The sequence below is a fragment of the Grampus griseus genome (assembly GCF_964374135.1).
Source record: "Grampus griseus genome assembly, chromosome: 14".
In the NCBI taxonomy this organism is placed as follows: Eukaryota; Metazoa; Chordata; class Mammalia; order Artiodactyla; family Delphinidae; genus Grampus; species Grampus griseus.
Genome location: NC_139008.1, coordinates 9983984 through 10001803, shown reverse-complemented (window position 1 = coordinate 10001803; position 17820 = coordinate 9983984). Strand labels below are relative to the sequence as shown.

Genomic DNA, 17820 nt, shown 5'->3' with positions numbered 1-17820 from the left:
ACTATGGATGAAATTTCAAAACAATTATGTGGAATTTAAGAAGTCATAGCTCCCCACCCCAAGAAAACAGTACATACTTTATGCTGATTCCATTTACATAAATTTCTTAAAAATGCAAATTAATCTAAAATTAAAGAAAAGAGATCAGTGGTTGGCTGGGGAGGGCTGTGAATTACAAAGAGACTCAAGGGAACTTGAGGGTTATGGACATTATCTTGACTGCAGTGAAGATAGTTTTATGGGTATATACATAAAACCAATCAGATCTTATACTTTAAATGTTTAATATACTTTATGCATCTATAAAAATTAAACTTACCATGAACTATAGATGTTCTTCTAAACTAAAACCCATCAAAGCATAAAAGCAAACTGCATTGTGAAATTATGACCTTTAATTCCCTCTTGATAATCAAGCAGCTACAGAACAAGATGATAAATACCTAAAATTAATGTCTTATCTTTTATAGATTTTTAACATAGTGATAGTGCAAAGTTATTTTTATTGCACAGAGATATTAAACGTTTAGAAGACCTCTTATGCCTTGCAAATAACTGAAAATTCAAATTGAATTCTAAATTGTGCCACAACTTTTGCTTGTCCTTTTAAGAATATGAATGACTATTTAACATTTCCCCTGTAAACTGAGTTTATTTTAGTGCCCCGTTTTTGAAATCTATTTTATTTCAGTGATAAATTACAAGTATACATGCTAGTCAAGGACCAAAGGACCAATCAATAAAATAGTATCTAAGGAATTCGGGCAATTAAATAATTTTAATTTTAACCACCAATAACTTCTGGAAAGAAAAACTGTATTAAACAGTATTACCTTGAATGTTATATTGATAGTAATCAGGATCTTCTGATTCTTCCTTTACTGTCACAGCTGCCATTTCCAGAGAAATGCCTGTAAAAACAAATTATTTTTTTAAATTAAATTATATAATTACACTTCAGGGCATTCAGACAGTATAGGGAAATCCCTTCTGCCCTCCTAATAATGCAGAATAATGCATACATATTTTAAAGGCTTTCAAAAGACAAAAGTTTGCTAGGCGTCGTCAGGAGGACAAAAACAACCTAAAACCCAACCTAGACTACTATTACTAGTAGTACTAGTGGTAGTACTAATAGTACTACCAACTACTAGTGTCGTAGTTTTAACCACACTACTAATATTCTGGGATTATTTAACGCTAAATTTGTTCTCCAACAAGTTCTGATCTTCGCAATTAAAAAAAATTACTCACACCCTATTTTCACTCAATATTAAAAGTATTTTTATAAATCACTGAAAATCACCTGCAAACATAAATTTTAATAACTCGCTATTCCAGAGTAAATATGGCATAACCATTTTAATAATGAGACACATTAATTTTCCCCCCCTCTTAATATATCCCTTTTTTAACAAGGGTAACAAACCATACCTTTCAGCATAACACTTTGCCCACAATGAGGATAAATAATTTGACGTACACCTTTGTGGCCAGATATAAATGAGTGCATATCTTACAATTCCATGTAGAGGGAGTTCAAAATTAGAGAAAAGAAATTTATGTTGTTAAAACTCAAGTAATGTCAATTATCCCTCAAGAAAGCTGAAGAAAAATTAAAATGCACAAGCCTTAGGTTAAAAAAAAAAACACTCAGGCAAGCAGTTGATTTTGGGAGGAGAGTAATGAGAGGGGGAAGACCTTCTTGGGGTGTTATTAATGTTCTGTATCAATGAATGTTAGGTTACAGGCGTGTGTACTTTTTATTTATTGAGCATATATACACTTATACTTTGCATACATTATACTTCAATTAAAAGTTTTAAGAAAGAAGATTCTTAACCAATTCTTTAATGAATTCTTAATAAAGACATATTCCCCATATATTCAAAAACAAAGAGCCCTTGGCTGGGGAGCCTCAAAGGGTTACACAGGAGGGGCTTTCAGAAATGAAAGGCTGATTTCACCAAATGATTGCAGTTCCTACTCTCTCTCTTTCTCATCTGCAATGTCAGGAGTAGATGATACTCTCAGACAAGTTTAAGAAATCAACAGTGGATGGGTGTATGTACACAGTTCAGACTAAGATATCAGCTATAATCATACCAGTCCCATCATGGACTTAATATTGAGCTGGTGCTATGTGACTTTAGAAGGTTTGTACAGAGTATTTTCAACTGAAGAAATACTTCAAAAAGAGAGTTAGTTTGATATACTAATAAAGGACATTTATCCCTGAAGCCACAAGCAAAGAAGGGGGTTACTCTATGGACAGCAATCACCAATGGAAGGTTGGTTTGCTGCCAGAAGATGGTGGTAGGGAACTTGTCTGGAAACCCTGGGATTCTGTGGGGTGTCTAGTACTTCCATGCTCATTAGCAGAAGTTAATAGAAAATCAAAGCAAACAAAAAAGGCAGATCCATTGTGGAATGAAGGTTTGGGTCACCTCAACCAGGTAAAGAATCTTACCAGATAGGGTCCTGGCTGAAGGCAAAGAAAACATAATATAATGGGTAATGAATTAAGAAAGGTATGAATTCTTGTGACAAGCTGCAGAAATGGGGACACTGCATGTTTTCTTCCTTGTTATGAGTATGTGTGTTTCTGTAAATATTATATGTTTGGTTATATTAACTATTCTCTCTTCTCCTTCCCATTATTATTTTACAAAAATTTTGTTGGAGGTTTCCTTTGCCGGTTAGCCTTTAGATAAGAGAATAAATAGGTTGGGGGTATATTTGAGGAGTAATTAACATAGCCCATGACTGGGTAGTAAATTAGTCTCCCAGAGACGGTACAATGACTATTAGAACAAGGGCGAAAACGGTTCCCTCTGTAGGAAGGGAAAGTTGCATCCCGTCAGATGGAACCGTTGTTTAGTTGTTACATGAAGGTTTAAATATGCGGAGGTGTGTGTGGATGCCATGTAGCCAAAGGGGTAGCCTGCGTGAGTCATTAAGCTGCTGCCTCAGGTCCAGACCTGCCCTCTTAGACTCTTCTGACGCATGGACTGCAAAACAGTTGGTTCCTTGAGAATCTCTGCCACAAGGGAATAGAATAAGGAGGCTACAAGGCTAGAAGACGGAAAAGGAACTTGCATCTTTCTTTTGGCTTGCTGCATCCTGTTCCCATCAGGGTCACTCACTCCTTGGTATATTCCTTTAATCTAGTGAAAGCAGACCCTTCCCATAGCAACACCTGGATCCACCTTACAAGTTTCCCAACACAACCAGAACCAGTTTCAACATGTCCCCCACATAACACCAGTACCATCCAAATAGCATCCCACCTTAGAAATCAGAAGCGAAGTTTTAGGGGTGACAGCCAATTCCTTGAGTCACTACTTACATGATACCTTAGTATATAGTCCTTTTTATTACAACTAATTAATCTGTAAATTTTTTCCATAATAATAACTGGTATGGTTCAAATAACTGGTATGGCTGTTTTCTCCTAAATAGACCACAACTGTTATGCTCAAGAAATATAAAAAATAAAATAAAATGGAAATTTTAAAAGAAACTGCAAGAAAAGTTAAGACACACATACACACAAAGGAATATAAAGACAAAGTGTAAGGCAGAAAAAATAAACCTCTATGATAGTGATATGTACTATTATATCTATAATTAAGATGGATAAAGAATTCCAAAAATATGATTTTTCTCCAGTCAGCATGTTTTTTTTTGGATGCAAACTATTCAGGAAAGGAATATATAAATAAAGGGGAGAAGATCTGTGAAACGGTGATTTCAGCACAATAAACTAAAAACTAAACCGAAAATCGAAATTTCCTGTGACATGGAAAAAAGGGGGGAAAGAAAAAAACTTCTGTAAAACAAAGAGAGTAATAGATTCAAATACTTATTCCCAAAAAGGAGAATTCAACAATGCCTGTCTTGCAGACCTCCCTAAAAATAACATACATAAATAGGTCTCATTCATTCACTCACATATACTCATACACACAGAGTTCTCTTTCTCCTTACCCCACCAATTCATTCCAAATGCCATTAGATTACGCTGACCAAGATAGGCAGCTGCATCGGGGAGGTTTGATGGTCCAAAGCAGGATAGCAGAATGAGACTATTTATATGAGGGGGGAGAGGAAACTGAGTAACAGGTCTGGGAGACTGAGACAAATGGGGGACAAGCATGAGTGGAGTGGTGACAGCCCAACAAAGAATGTCGAAGTGTCAGCAAGGCAAGGAGGCTGGCAATAAGACATGGCTTAAACGAAGTACATAAACATACTGAGAATATCTGGTTGCTATGATTCTAACTGCGACAAAGAATACTCTCTAGGAAAGGGAGGGAAAAAACCTTGGGGTGTCAAGAGTGGAACTGAAGATATGGGCATGAAAAAAACATAGATGTAAATGGATGTATGTATGTATATAATTATGTGTATGTAAATACAGATAAACAGATACCCCAGCTTTGTCCACTTAGAAGCAATGACATCCCAACTGCAATAAGAACATCTAACACCTAGGTTATGGTTTCTTAATAAATAACACTCTCCACAGTGAGGAACCAGGGCTGACTCTAGTGCTGGATTAGGGAAAGAATAAGATGAACCCTAACAACCTTGCTTAGCAAAAAATTAACAGTTCTCTAAAAACAATGGGGATATTTACAAACAAGGACGGACACGGGGGACATCTTGAAGTGGTTCCCAATGGCCAAAGCAAGGACTATTTGCAAATCAAAATAAATAATGATAATAATGAATTGTAATATACTGAATAAGACAGAAATATACTATAAAATAGAAAGAGTGTACTCTAATATACATGAATTAATTTCAAGTGCAAGTTTGATGAGTGGTATATATTTCCATAGTCTCAGAGAAACTCCCATGAATATAATAATTACAAAGGAAATACAATTAATATAAAGAAATTACAGTGGAGAAGCCTAGAAAAACTAACTCTGGTCACATAAATAATATCTTCAGTAAAGGGATAAATAGAAAACAACTTCCATCTGATATGAAAGGAGAAAAAAAAACACGGCATCGTTTCTGTGCTATTTTTGCAAAAAACGCATTACATGAATCTAATCATGAGGAACTATCAGATACTTCCTTCAAAAGTGTCACGGTCATAGAAGACCAGAAAAGCCTGAGAAAGCTGAAGAAGCCATTAATGGGAAAACAAACAAACCAACAAACCCAAAACCTGAAAAGGGTTTGAGAATTAGGAGTAATTTATCTTCCTTATTTTGATGATTATATTGTAGTAATGTGGGACAATATCCTTGCTTCTAAGAATCACACGCTGAAGTAGCTAAAAGAGTGACAGGGGAGACACTGCTTTGGGAAAGATCCCTGGTGTTCCTGCTGCACACTAAACACACCTGGTGTTCTTGCTTTTCCCTCCTCACCAAAAAAAAAAAAGATAGGGTATCACATTGGCACAGGAAAAAGGTCCTTATGTTATACATGCAGGTTTTTTATTAGCTTGCAATAATTTCAAAATGTAACATTTTTAAATACAAAGTTTAAGGCATTACGATATTGTTCATTTCTTTCATCACATCTAGCTTTTCTCTAGCTAACAAGTAGTCTGTCTTATAGATACTTGTGCATCAGTGGATACAGACCTATTGCCTCACTGTGTTCAAAGACAACACAGAATTCACTAATGGAGTTGCGGGTTAATTGCTCTTTTTGCAAAGCAGCAATGGGTCAAAGAACATGTGCATCTCCAAATGAGAGATATTACCAAAGTATCCTCCATAAGACAGCAATAATTATTACACATATCAAGAATTTTTTAAACTGCCTGTTTCTCTACACCCTTACTGAGACTGGGTATAAGCAGAATTTAATGTCTGCCCATCTGCTGAGTGCAAAACTTTATCTTTCTTGGACTTGTATCTCCATTTCTTTAACTAAACTGAGCATTTTCTCTTGAATCTTTGGTCATTTATTTCTTGGATTAGCTCTTTGTAAGTCAAGTAAAACAACCCTTTGTCATTTGTCTTGCAAATAGCCATTCCCTGTTTCTTACATGTCCTTTGATACATTTTGGCTGATTCTGCCATACAAAATTTTTAGAATTTTTCCCTAGTCAAATTTTATTGCTTAGAAAGCTTTCAAAGGATTATTAAATTTTTTTTCAATCACTTTTAATCTAAGTTGTTATTATCTTTTTAACACAGACTTTTTAACACTTCTTGAAGTAGAATAGATTATGGATGTTTTGTTTTTAGGAGTTTTCTAGTTGATTCTCTTTAGTGTTCTGTATACATAATCATATCACCTGTAAAAGTTAATGGTACCCTGCATTTTCTAATTACTTACTCTTATTTGTAATGGTTTGGTCATCTGGAACACTGGTAAGAAACATGAGAATGTGCTAGTGTCTTACGAGGAGTGCTTCCTGTGGTTCACTATTAAACACGAGGGGGTGGCGTTTACAATTATACATAATATTCCACCCAATCATGTTAAGAATTTCTGCTGCCTTTCATCATCTACCTAAATGATATATTATTTGTAATTAGTTCAAGTGAATTAAGAGATTTTTCTAATAAAATCATCCTCGTGTTCCTAGATGAACTCTAAATCTGAAATTCACTGCATAAGATAATTTCTGAAGTAATCCAAGAGTACAGCAAAAGCCCCACAGTGACAGGCCCTGCAACAGTGAGAATTCAGATGTAACACAACGTAATACCAATTGGCATCCATCCTCTGCAAGAGGTCGAACAGGAGACATCATAGTTTATATGTGCCTTTAGTAAGAAAAAACTGTAAAAATCCATTTTTTCCTTACCAATCACCAAGACTAATTTAAAAATATATCCCTAGTAATAATATGGTGACCTTTAAAAATGATACATTATTTTTAAAAGATGAAGTTGCTTTCATTCTGACTCTTATCATAGAAACAGAGTAACAATAAATTATCACAATGAAATTGTAATCAAGTCAGGAAGACCTGTATGTTTTTAAAATAAGCAAAAATACTCTGCCCTAGAAATGGAACATGGCAAGAAAGCAAACATTAAATGTCCAAGACAATGCTCAGTTCTAAAAGAACCTGAATAGTAAAAATCAATTTACCTCTATGATAAAAGTGGGAAAAAGGGAAGAAGTATTGGAAACAAGTGGTAAAGTAAGTATATTCTCATTTTCCATGTTAATAGGCAACAAATTAAACCAAACCTTAAAACTACATGAAGGGCTTCCCTGGTGGCACAGTGGTTAAGAATCAGCCTGCCAATGCAGGGGACACGGGTTCAAGCCCTGGTCTGGGAAGATCCCACATGCCACGAAGCGACTAAGCCTGTGCACCACAACTACTGAGCCTGCGCTCTAGAGCCTACATGCCACAACTACTGAAGCCCGCGTGCCTAGAGCTCCGTGTTCCGCAACAAGAGAAGCCACCGCAATGAGGAGACCATGCACCACAACAAAGAATGGCTCCCGCTCGCCGCGACTACAGAAAGCCCGTGTGCAGCAACGAAGACCCAATGCAGCCAAAAATAAATAATTTTTTTAAAAAAACCTACATGAAATACAGTATGGTACTGGCCTAAGAATAGGCATTAGAGTTCAGGGGAATAGAGTTGAACGTGCAGAAGTAAACTTGGTCAATTGATTTTTGACAAACATGCCAATAAGGCAATCCAATGGAGAAAGGGTATCTTTTCAACAAATGATGCTCGGACAACAGGATATTCACATGATAAATGTGATAAATGATAGATAAATTTAGACCCTTACATCACAACATGCACAGAAATTAACTTAAAATGGCTCTTAGACCGAAATATAAGAGTTAAAACTATAAATTCAGGAAGAAAGCGTAAGTATAAAAATCGTTATGACTTTAGGTTGGGCAAAGATTTTCTAGATGTAACACCAAAGGCAAAAGTGACAGAAGAGGGCTTCCCTGGTGGCACAGTGGTTGAGAGTCCGCCTGCCGATGCAGGGGACATGGGTTCGTGTCCCGGTCCAGAAGGATCCCACATGCCGCGGAGCGGCTGGGCCCGTGAGCCATGGCCACTGAGCCTGCGCGTCCGGAGCCTGTGCTCCGCAACGGGAGACGCCACGGCGGTAAGAAGCCCGCGTACCACAAAAAAAAAAAAGTGACAGAAGAAAAACTTGGAAAACTGGATCAAAATTAAAAACTTCTAGGCTTCGAAGGACATCATTAAGAAAAGAAAAGCCACAGGACTTCCCTGGTGGCGCAGTGGTTAAGAATCCGCCTGCCAGTGCAGGGGACACGGGTTCGAGCCCTGGTCCGGGAAGATCCCACATGCCGCGGAGCAACCAAGCCCGTGCGCCACAACTACTGAGCCTGCACTCTAGAGCCCGCGAGCCACAACTACGGAGTCTGCTCGCCACAACTACCGAAGCCCACGCGCCTAGAGCCCATGCTCCACAACAAGAAAAGCCACCACAATGAGAATACCGCGCACCACAATGAAGAGTAGCCCCCGCTCACCGCAACTAGAGAAAGCCCGCACACAGCAACAAAGACCCAATGTAGCCAAAAATAAATAAATTTATAAAAAGAAAAGTATATGAAATAGTATGAGCATGACATATAAAAATAAAGAATTACTAAGCAATACTTTGTAATGGGAACGGATCTAAATATGGGAAAAGAATCTAAAAAACGGGATTTCCCTGGTGGTCCAGTGGTAAAGAATCTGCCTTCCAATGCAGGGGATGCGGGTTCCATCCCTGGTTGGGCAACTAAGGCCACGTGCAACAACTACCGAGCTCGCGTGAAGCAGACTAGAGCCCACACACAACTAGAGAGAGACAGGAAAAAAAAAAAAACCCCGCACACCACAACTAGAGAGAAGCCCGCACGCCACAATGAAGAGCCTGCACACCTCAACAAAAAAGATCCTGCATGCCGCAACTAAGACCCAACACAGCCATAAAAAAAAAAAAACAAAAAACTGAAAAAGAGTGGATATATGTGTATGTTATAACTGATTCACTTTGCTGTACACCTAAAACTAACATTGTAAATCAACTATACGCTAATAAAATTTTTTAAAATAAATAATAAAAATGAAAATAAAGAATTAAATACCAAAAACAGCTTAGAGTTAAAGACAGTTTCCCTGGGGAGTAAAAAAAAAAAATGGGAATGCAATGGGAAAAGGCAGAGTCAAGACGATATTATATTGATTATTGTAAAAAGCACTATAGGACTAGATGACATTTATTATTATTATTCCTGTGTAATTGGAAAAAACTATTAATAAATTTTGTCTATAAATGTGTAATTAGCAATGAATTTCTAGCTACCACTTTGTCAAACAAATTACTATCTTGGGGTTTTAGTATAATACAGTAACATTAACGACATCACCTTTGGAATAAATTTGTTCTGTCTACTTCTCACCAAAGCAATAAGTAATGAGTCAAAATACAACCTTCTACATTAAGGAAAAGGCTTCTTACATTTCATAATTGAGTCTAAAAGCACAAGTACATACCAGAATCTTCTGTGGGTTCAGTTTTCACTTTGATGGGGCCACAACTGAAAGGAAAAGAAGCCCTGATGAAGTTCTGCATTGTGAGGGCCACTCACACAGTGCTCACATGTCCTGGAACTCACTGTATAAACTCATTCACCTGACCAAGCTCAATGCAAAACTGACTCACTTTAAAATTTACATATTTATTTCTTGCATAAATAACCTGTCAACTGAATTTAGTACTTTAATTCCAACCAACCATATGGGAGGGAAAAGTATAATAAAACAACAAAGCAAAACCCGTCTTTTTACTATAAGGCCTTCCTACTCACAACGTGGTCCTCAGACCAATCACATCAACTTCACCCAGGAACTATTACCATTCAAAACTAAGTCAAAAAGTACATTTTCACAGGACCTCCAAAAGATTCGACTGCATTATTAAACATTGAGATGTGTGACACAGTGTTTTTTAATATTCTAATACCTCAATAATCTAAACACTAAAACTTGCTGAGGTGTAGAGGTTCATTAGTACTGATGAGATATGCTTTACCTTCCACCTGGAGATAGCATTGACCTTTCAGCATCTGTTACCGTCACTCGAGCACCTATGTACAAAGAAAATTAGATTTAGATTCTTCCAGTACTTGAAGTATGACTAATATTTTCAAAGGTCCTAAATACAGAATGACCTGGGGAAGGGAGTTCACAGCTCTGGGTCATCAGAATGAGTATGGTGGTAGTTTAAGAGTGTCCTTCGTTCTCCCCTATAAGGAAGGTAAATAGGGATGATAATCATCTAACAGCTTTTCTCCCCTCAACCCTCCAGAACCCTCCCTTTAATGAGAAAGCTCTTATTCTTATCAGTGAAACAAATACACCAATACACTATTACTGAATAAGACAATACCGATGTATAAATGATGCCAGATTTCTATTAAGAGTAGATCTGGATCAGAAGAACTGGAAAACAGTAACTGCTAACAGATACAGTGTTCTTGAGGTGATGAGACAGGGTGATAGTTGTACGTCTTATAAATATCCTAAAACCCACTGAATTACACAACATAAAATAGGGAATTTTATGTTTGTGAAAATAAAAGAGGAAAGACTGACCCCCCCCACCCCGCCCAAATGATGACAAAGATGTAGAACAACTAGAATTCACACACTGCTGGTGGGAGCGTAAACTGGAACAACCACATTGAAAACCAGTTTGTCAGTGTCTTAAAAAGGTAAATAGGTAACTAACTACCATATGATCTCACTATTCCCTTTCAGGTATTTACCCAAGAGAAATGAAAATATATATCCACATAAAAACCTGCCCTCAAATATCATAGTGGCTTTCTTTGTAACTGCCAAGAAATGGAAACCCAAATATTCATGGGCAAGTGAATGAGTAAACAAATTGTAGTATATCTATACAGTGAACACTAATCAGCAATAAAAAAAAATAACTATCGATACATGAAACATGGATAAATCGCAAAACAAGAAGCAAAACAAACAAAAAAGAGTACATACTGTAAGGTTCCATTTCTATTAAAAAAAAATCTAGAAAATGCAGACACATCTACGCTGATGACAAGAAGATGAGTGATTGCCTGGGGACGAGGCAGAGAGAAGAAAAGAAGAATTACCAAGGGGTGTGGTGTGAGGAAGCCTGTGGGTGAAGGATGTTTCATTACCCTGATTGCAGTGATGGTTTTCACAGAATATTCATGTGTCAAAACTTAACTGTACACTTTAAATAAGTGTAGTTTACTGTATGTCAATTGTATCTCAATAAGCCTGCTAAAAAATTTTTACACTGGAAAATACAATCCCATTACAATTGCAACTTTTCAATTACTTTGAAAGCTGGTAAGGCAAAAGACCTGAGTCATACAAACCCACCCACTTGGACAACTCATTATTATAAAACACCCTATAGAAATATTCTTTAATTAACCACCAGGCCCCAGTGTTTCAGAACAAGTTTCTAGAATCAAAGACCTCATAAAATACAAATAGCAAACTAAGGATACTTAGTTTACTTAGTATACTTAGAGTACTTCAGGGAAAAAAATACTGATCACAAAAAAAGTGAATTTTAATTTAAATATGACAAATAAATCTACGCTTTTTCAATCTTAAAATGGGCATATACAAAAACCAACAGCTAACATCAGAATGGTGAAAGCCTGAATGCCTTCCACCTAGTATCAAGAACAAGGCAATATATGCTATGGCCACTTCTACTCAATACTGCACTGGACATCCTTGCCAGAGCAACAAAATTGAAAAATAAAAAGCATTCAGATTGCAAAGTGAACTATCTTGATTTACATACAACATGACTCACTGTGTAGAAAGTCCAGAAATAAACAGGGTCAACTAAGTTGCCAAAGCAATTCCATATACTACAGGGACTATATACTTAAAATGTGTGAATTTTATGGCATGTCAACTATACCTCAACAAAGCTTCTAAAATATTAATCTTTTCAGGCTTCCCTGGTGGCGCAGTGGTTAAGAATCCGCCTGCCAATGCAGGGGACATGGGTTCGAGCCCTGGTCCGGGAAGATCCCACATGCCACAGAGCAACTGAGCCCGTGCGCCACAACTACTGAGCCTGTGCTCTAGAGCCCGCGAGCCACAACTACTGAAGCCCGTGTGCCATAACTACTGAAGCCTGCGCGCCTAGAGCCTGTGCTCTGCAACAAGAGAAGCCACCACAATGAGAAGCCTGCACACCGCAACAAAGAGTAGCCCTCGCTCACTGCAACTAGAGAAAGCCCACGTGCAGCAGCGAAGACCCAATGCAGCCAAAAATTAAATAAATTTATTAAAAATATATATATATATATAAATCTTTCCATCATGGTGAAAATAACAAAGGTTACTTATCAGAAAACAATATACACTTGGGTGTTTATATATTATTTTGCCCTTTCATGTTTACGTTGCTTAAGGGGTTGCCAATGACAACGGTTATTTCCTTTTAAAAGTCTCAAATAACCCTGGCTCCAAAGGGTACTAGTCTTCTAAATATCCCTTTTCCCTTCAAATGGAATGTCTGGCCTTCCCAGAAGGAAGTCCTATTGAAATTCTCTTCTTTCTTCAAGGACCCATCTTAAGTGCACTCTTCCCCATAAACATCTTCCTGGGCTTCCTCCAACGAACTTCCACTAACCATTCCTACAATGTGTACGCTGTGCTCTCCTTGTGGTGACTTTACAGGTTTTTATCTCCACCACTAGACTACCAGCACTAAAAAGCTTTAATGCTTATACATGGTTTTGTATCCCCTCTTCACCCAATCTTATCCCCAATATTTCCGTGCCTGCTCAGTGAACACTATGTAAATTAAATCACTCATAATTCTGGGAAATGAGGGCAGATCCAGGATATGACCTTACACATTGCAAACATAAAACCTTGAATACATCATAAAGCAAGCAGCTGAGTTGAAAACAAAAAACAAGTCTCTGGTTTTTCAGCTCAATGACTTTTCACTGGTTTTATATAAACACCATAACACTCCACTCCAAAACGCCTTACAACATATTCTCAAAGAAAATAAAGGAGGGTTTCCCTGGTGGCGCAGTGGTTGAGAGTCCGCCTGCCGATGCAGGGGACACGGGTTCGTGCCCCGGTCCGGGAAGATCCCACATGCCGCGGAGCGGCTGGGCCCGTGAGCCATGGCCGCTGAGCCTGCGCGTCCGGAGCCTGTGCTCCGCAACGGGAGAGGCCACAACAGTGAGAGGCCCGCGTACCGCAAAAAAAAAAAAAAAAGAAAATAAAGGAGAAATCATTAAAATGTATTAAATTTGACACAACAGGTTTAGGAATCCATCCTGTTATCATGTAAGCAAAACAATCACTTACCTAGGAGCTTCTTTGGCTCTAGGAAAGGTCTGCATTAAAACAAAACAAAAAACTATATGTAAATATACAAAATTATCATAAAGCATAAATTTAAATGGCTTCTACAGTAAAGAAGAATTTTTAAAACATATTAACATAACTTAAATATTCAACTTTATAGGAATAAACTGTTGAGGGCAAGGGAAAAAGTACTTCACCTCTTAATGATAAATGAAATCCCTGCTTTGTTCTCCAAAATCCACTTCAGGGTTGCAAGATCATAGTTTTCAGGATGTTTAAAGGATACTCCTTCTGGAAGCCCCTGCACCACCACAGCTGACTGATCTCGTAGCATCTTTTCATATGGAACAGGTACCACTGTCGATTTGCCTAAAGCTTTCCCTGAGGTTAAGAGACAGGGATGAGGTAAAAAAAAAAAAAAGGATAATCATTAAATGGTTAAGATTTGAAAAAACTAAACCAACATTAGTTATCATGGCTTAACAGATGGCATTCGTGGGTTTTGTTTTTGGTTTTTTGGGGTTTTTTGGCCACGTGGCTTACAAGATCTCAGTTCCCCAACCAGGGATTGAACCCAGGCCACGACGGTGAAAGCCCGAAGTCCTAACCACTAGGCCACCAGGGAATTCCCCGGCATTCATATTTTTGTAATATCTGATTTCAAAACTACATTCAAATACTATAGGGCCCTATTCCCATGTTAGCAGAAGTCTAAACCTGAAATGAATTCAAAAGGCCAAAATGAAAGTGATATAAAACACTTACATAAAATCCATGCAAAAGGAAAGGAACAACGGCCCCACCCTGGTATAACACAATCTTTTCATATGCAATTCAGCCTCAGAACATGCAACCCTGACAAACCCAAGTGTTACCATAACACACCAGGCAGTTTTTGGCTAATATTCTCATTGAAAACTTATTAGATAAACACATGCTACATTCACAAATGAATATATCCTGTCAGCTGTCTGTATCAGTGAGCCCACACATGCTAGAAACTCCGTTCCCCAGAGTTGAGTTTTACCTACAATCTCACAGTGCAACCTATATCCTCCCCCTCTTTCCCTTATTCTTAAAAAGAGCTGTTTACTGCATAATTAGACTAACAAAAGGTGGTTTTTCCGAGGGATTTGGTAAGACCAGCACGCATGTCAAACATAAACCACCGTCTTTAGGTGACTGTCATGTGTCCTGTAGTTTCTCTGGTGGGGATGCTGACAGTGGGGAAGCTATGCATGTGCTGGGCAGGGTCATGTGGGAAATCTCTGTACCCTCCTCTTAATTTTGCTATGAACCTTAAAACTGCTCTTTAATTAAAAACAAAACAAAACAAAAACAAAACAAAAAAAAAAGAAAAAAGAAAAAAAGAAAAAAAAAAAAAAAAAAACCTTTAACAGCTACATTTATTTCTGGGCTCCCACAAACTGGAACTAGAAAGTAAGGTCATTTCCATGAAATCTACTTTATCCAAAAAAAAACAAAAGGAAGAAAGGTCATTTGTAATGTTAACCCAATATTTGGGAATTAACCCATTCATTTGTAAAAGTATGTTACATGAATGTTAAGTCAATTATGTGATCTGCCCTTTAGAAAAGTCAACTGTATAACATATCTTTTAGAAAATTCAAGTGTATAACCCTACCATAGCAAAAGCAGAAATAGTCCTCAACTGTTTTTCTGAGTGTTTCAATCTCTACAGCATCGACATTCATCCGATTCGCCTGGGTTGTTGATTTCATTTTATGCATCTCTGCAGCCTTTTCTTCTTCTTCAACACCTGTAAAATATTAATGATATATAAGGTCCATATCCATTATCTCAATATTTGATTTTTTACTAAGAATATTTTTTCCTAATACTAACATTTATGATTTGACAGAAAGGAAAGGGAGGAGGAAGAACTTTAAAAATAAACACCAAGGGCTTCCCTGGTGGCGCAGTGGTTGAGAGTCCGCCTGCCGATGCAGGGGACACGGGTTCAAGCCCCGGTCTGGGAAGATCCCACATGCCACGGAGCGGCTAGGCTCGTGAGCCATGGCCGCTGAGCCAGCGCGTCCGGAGCCTGTGCTCCGCAATGGGAGAGGCCACAACAGTGAGAGGCCCGCATACCGCAAAATAAATAAATAAATAAATAAAATAAACACCTAGGGGCTTCCCTGGTGGCGCAGTGGGTGGGAGCTCACCTGCCAATGCAGGGGAAACGCGTTCGATCCCTGGTCTGAGAAGATCCCACGTACCACGGAGCAACTAAGCCCATGCGCCACAACTACTGAGCCTGCACTCTGGAGCCCACCTGCAAGCAACTGCTGAGGCCCGCACACCTTGAGCCTGTGCTCCGAAGCGGGAAAGGCCACTGCAATGAGAAGCCCATGCACCACAACGAAGAGTAGCCCCCACTCGCCGCAACTAGAAAAAGCCCGCACACAGCAACGAAGACCCAACGCAGCCAAAACAAAAATAAATAAAATTTTAAAAAAATTAAAATATAAAACATAAATAAACACCTAAAAGACATAAATGACTTGAATGGAAATAATAAGAAACGGTGATTATCTCTGAAATAAGAGTAGCTATAACCATTCTACAAAGTAAAAATTAGGTAACAGTAGTTTTAAAATAGAAAGATACCTTAAGACTAACTACAAACTTAAATATGGGAAGATTATCACCACAAAAAACATTCTTGTTGCAAAGTTTAACACAATAGCCACTAAACACCTGTGGTTACTGAGCACTTGAAATGTGACCAGTCCGAATTAAGATGTGTTGTAAGTTTACAATATACACTAGATTTTGAAGACTCAGTACAAAAAATAGTGTGCAAAATACCCCACTGATAATTTTTTTATATTGATTACATGTTGAATGATGTTTTAGACACCAGTTTAAAATACAACGACTAAAATGAATTATTTGTTTCTCCTTACTTTTTATTAGAAAATTTTAAATTACCTAAGTGATTTACATTACATTATTTCTATTGGACAGTGCTTTTCAAAACTCTGAAAGAGAGCTTAGAATTTTCTTCCAAGAATTTCTAAAACTGACTCATAGGGACTTCCCTGGTGGTACAGTAGTTAAGAATCCGCCTGCCAATGCAGGGGACACGGGTTTGAGCCCTGGTCCGGGAAGATCCCACATGCCACGGAGCAACTAAGCCCGTGTGCCACAACTACAGAGCCTGCGCTCTAGAGCCCGCGAGCCACAACTACTGAGCCCACGTGCCACAACTACTGAAGCCCACGCGCCTAGAGCCCAGGCTCCACAACAAGAGAAGCCACTGCAACGAGAAGCCCACGCACTGCAATGAAGAGTAGCCCCCCTGCTCACCACAACTAGAGAAAGCCTGCGTGCAGCAACGAAGACCCAATGCAGCCAAAAATAAATAAATAAATTTAAAAAAAAAACAACTGACTTATACACCTATTGATTTAGTTGCAGGAGACAACTACTGATCCTTGTCTGCAGAATAATTTATAGAAACAAATATTAGGAACTTAAGAATTATATCCAAAGATTATTCTCTGTGGCATCAAATTATTGGTAACAAAAAAAAGAATGAATACTAATAGGCAGGGACTACAATTTGCAACTGAGGACAATTCCCCTAATGCTTAGTTCTAACCACTGAAGAACCACATTAGCAAGACAGTATAGGGAACTGAAATGTAAACACAGCTGCCAGTTGGATTACAGTATTCATAGGACAGATGGCAACTGATATACACATAATCAAAGCAACATTATTAATATAAATTTAAATACATAAACATAATCAAAGTCTTAAAAATTCTCAAAATGATAAGAAATAATGGAAAAAATTTAAACAGATTGCTACCATAAAGCTTAAAAGATTATAGCGGGGGGGTGGGGTGGGGAGGCGGGGAGGAGGGATGTTTCACAGTGGAGGGAATATGTTTTTTAAAAATACAATTGAAGGGCTTCCCTGGTGGTGCAGTGGTTGGGAGTCCGCCTGCTGATGCAGGGGACACTGGTTCGTGCCCTGGTCTGGGAAGATCCCACATGCCGCGGAGCGGCTGCGCCCTTGAGCCATGGCCGCTGAGTCTGCACATCTGGAGCCTGTGCTCCGCAACGGGAGAGGCCACAACAGTGAGAGGCCCACGTACCGCAAAAAAAAAAAATTGAAAAAAATACAATTGAGAATTGAAATTAATGAATTAAGTAAACTAGTTTTATTCACCCATTATCTGCTTGTTGTATTATGAATTGGATCTAACTGGATAATGGAAATTTAAGTTTGGATCTTAAAGACATACATATTATATGCTGATAGACATGTTTAAGAAAATGCTGTATCACTGAGTTAACATAAAACCTATGGAGAGTGTTAGGTTAAACACAGATACGAAAACTGTCACACTGCGAGAAGTCCTAGGTATTAACACCCTACAGTAAATTTCTCTACTGCATTTGTTCTGGTATCAAATAAGTACACTACTTGGATGAACTCCTGATGGAGGAT

General features: G+C 38.1%; 1 protein-coding gene across 5 annotated transcripts in view; it reads right to left on the bottom strand.

The window, feature by feature from the left end:
* The window catches only part of GTF2I (general transcription factor IIi), a gene marked incomplete at its 3' end in the record, with an annotated part of 95946 nt that overhangs the window by 54785 nt on the left and 23341 nt on the right, over nt 1–17820 (bottom strand). For all 5 annotated transcript variants that reach the window (XM_082670479.1, XM_082670481.1, XM_082670480.1 and 2 more), the window contains exons 4-9: nt 14980–15114; nt 13532–13715; nt 13335–13363; nt 10015–10069; nt 9477–9520; nt 834–911 (exon numbers count right to left, since the gene is read on the bottom strand). In XM_082670479.1, coding sequence (XP_082526605.1) covers nt 834–911; nt 9477–9520; nt 10015–10069; nt 13335–13363; nt 13532–13715; nt 14980–15114 — 525 coding nt within the window. The remainder of the gene's footprint in view (nt 1–833; nt 912–9476; nt 9521–10014; nt 10070–13334; nt 13364–13531; nt 13716–14979; nt 15115–17820) is intronic.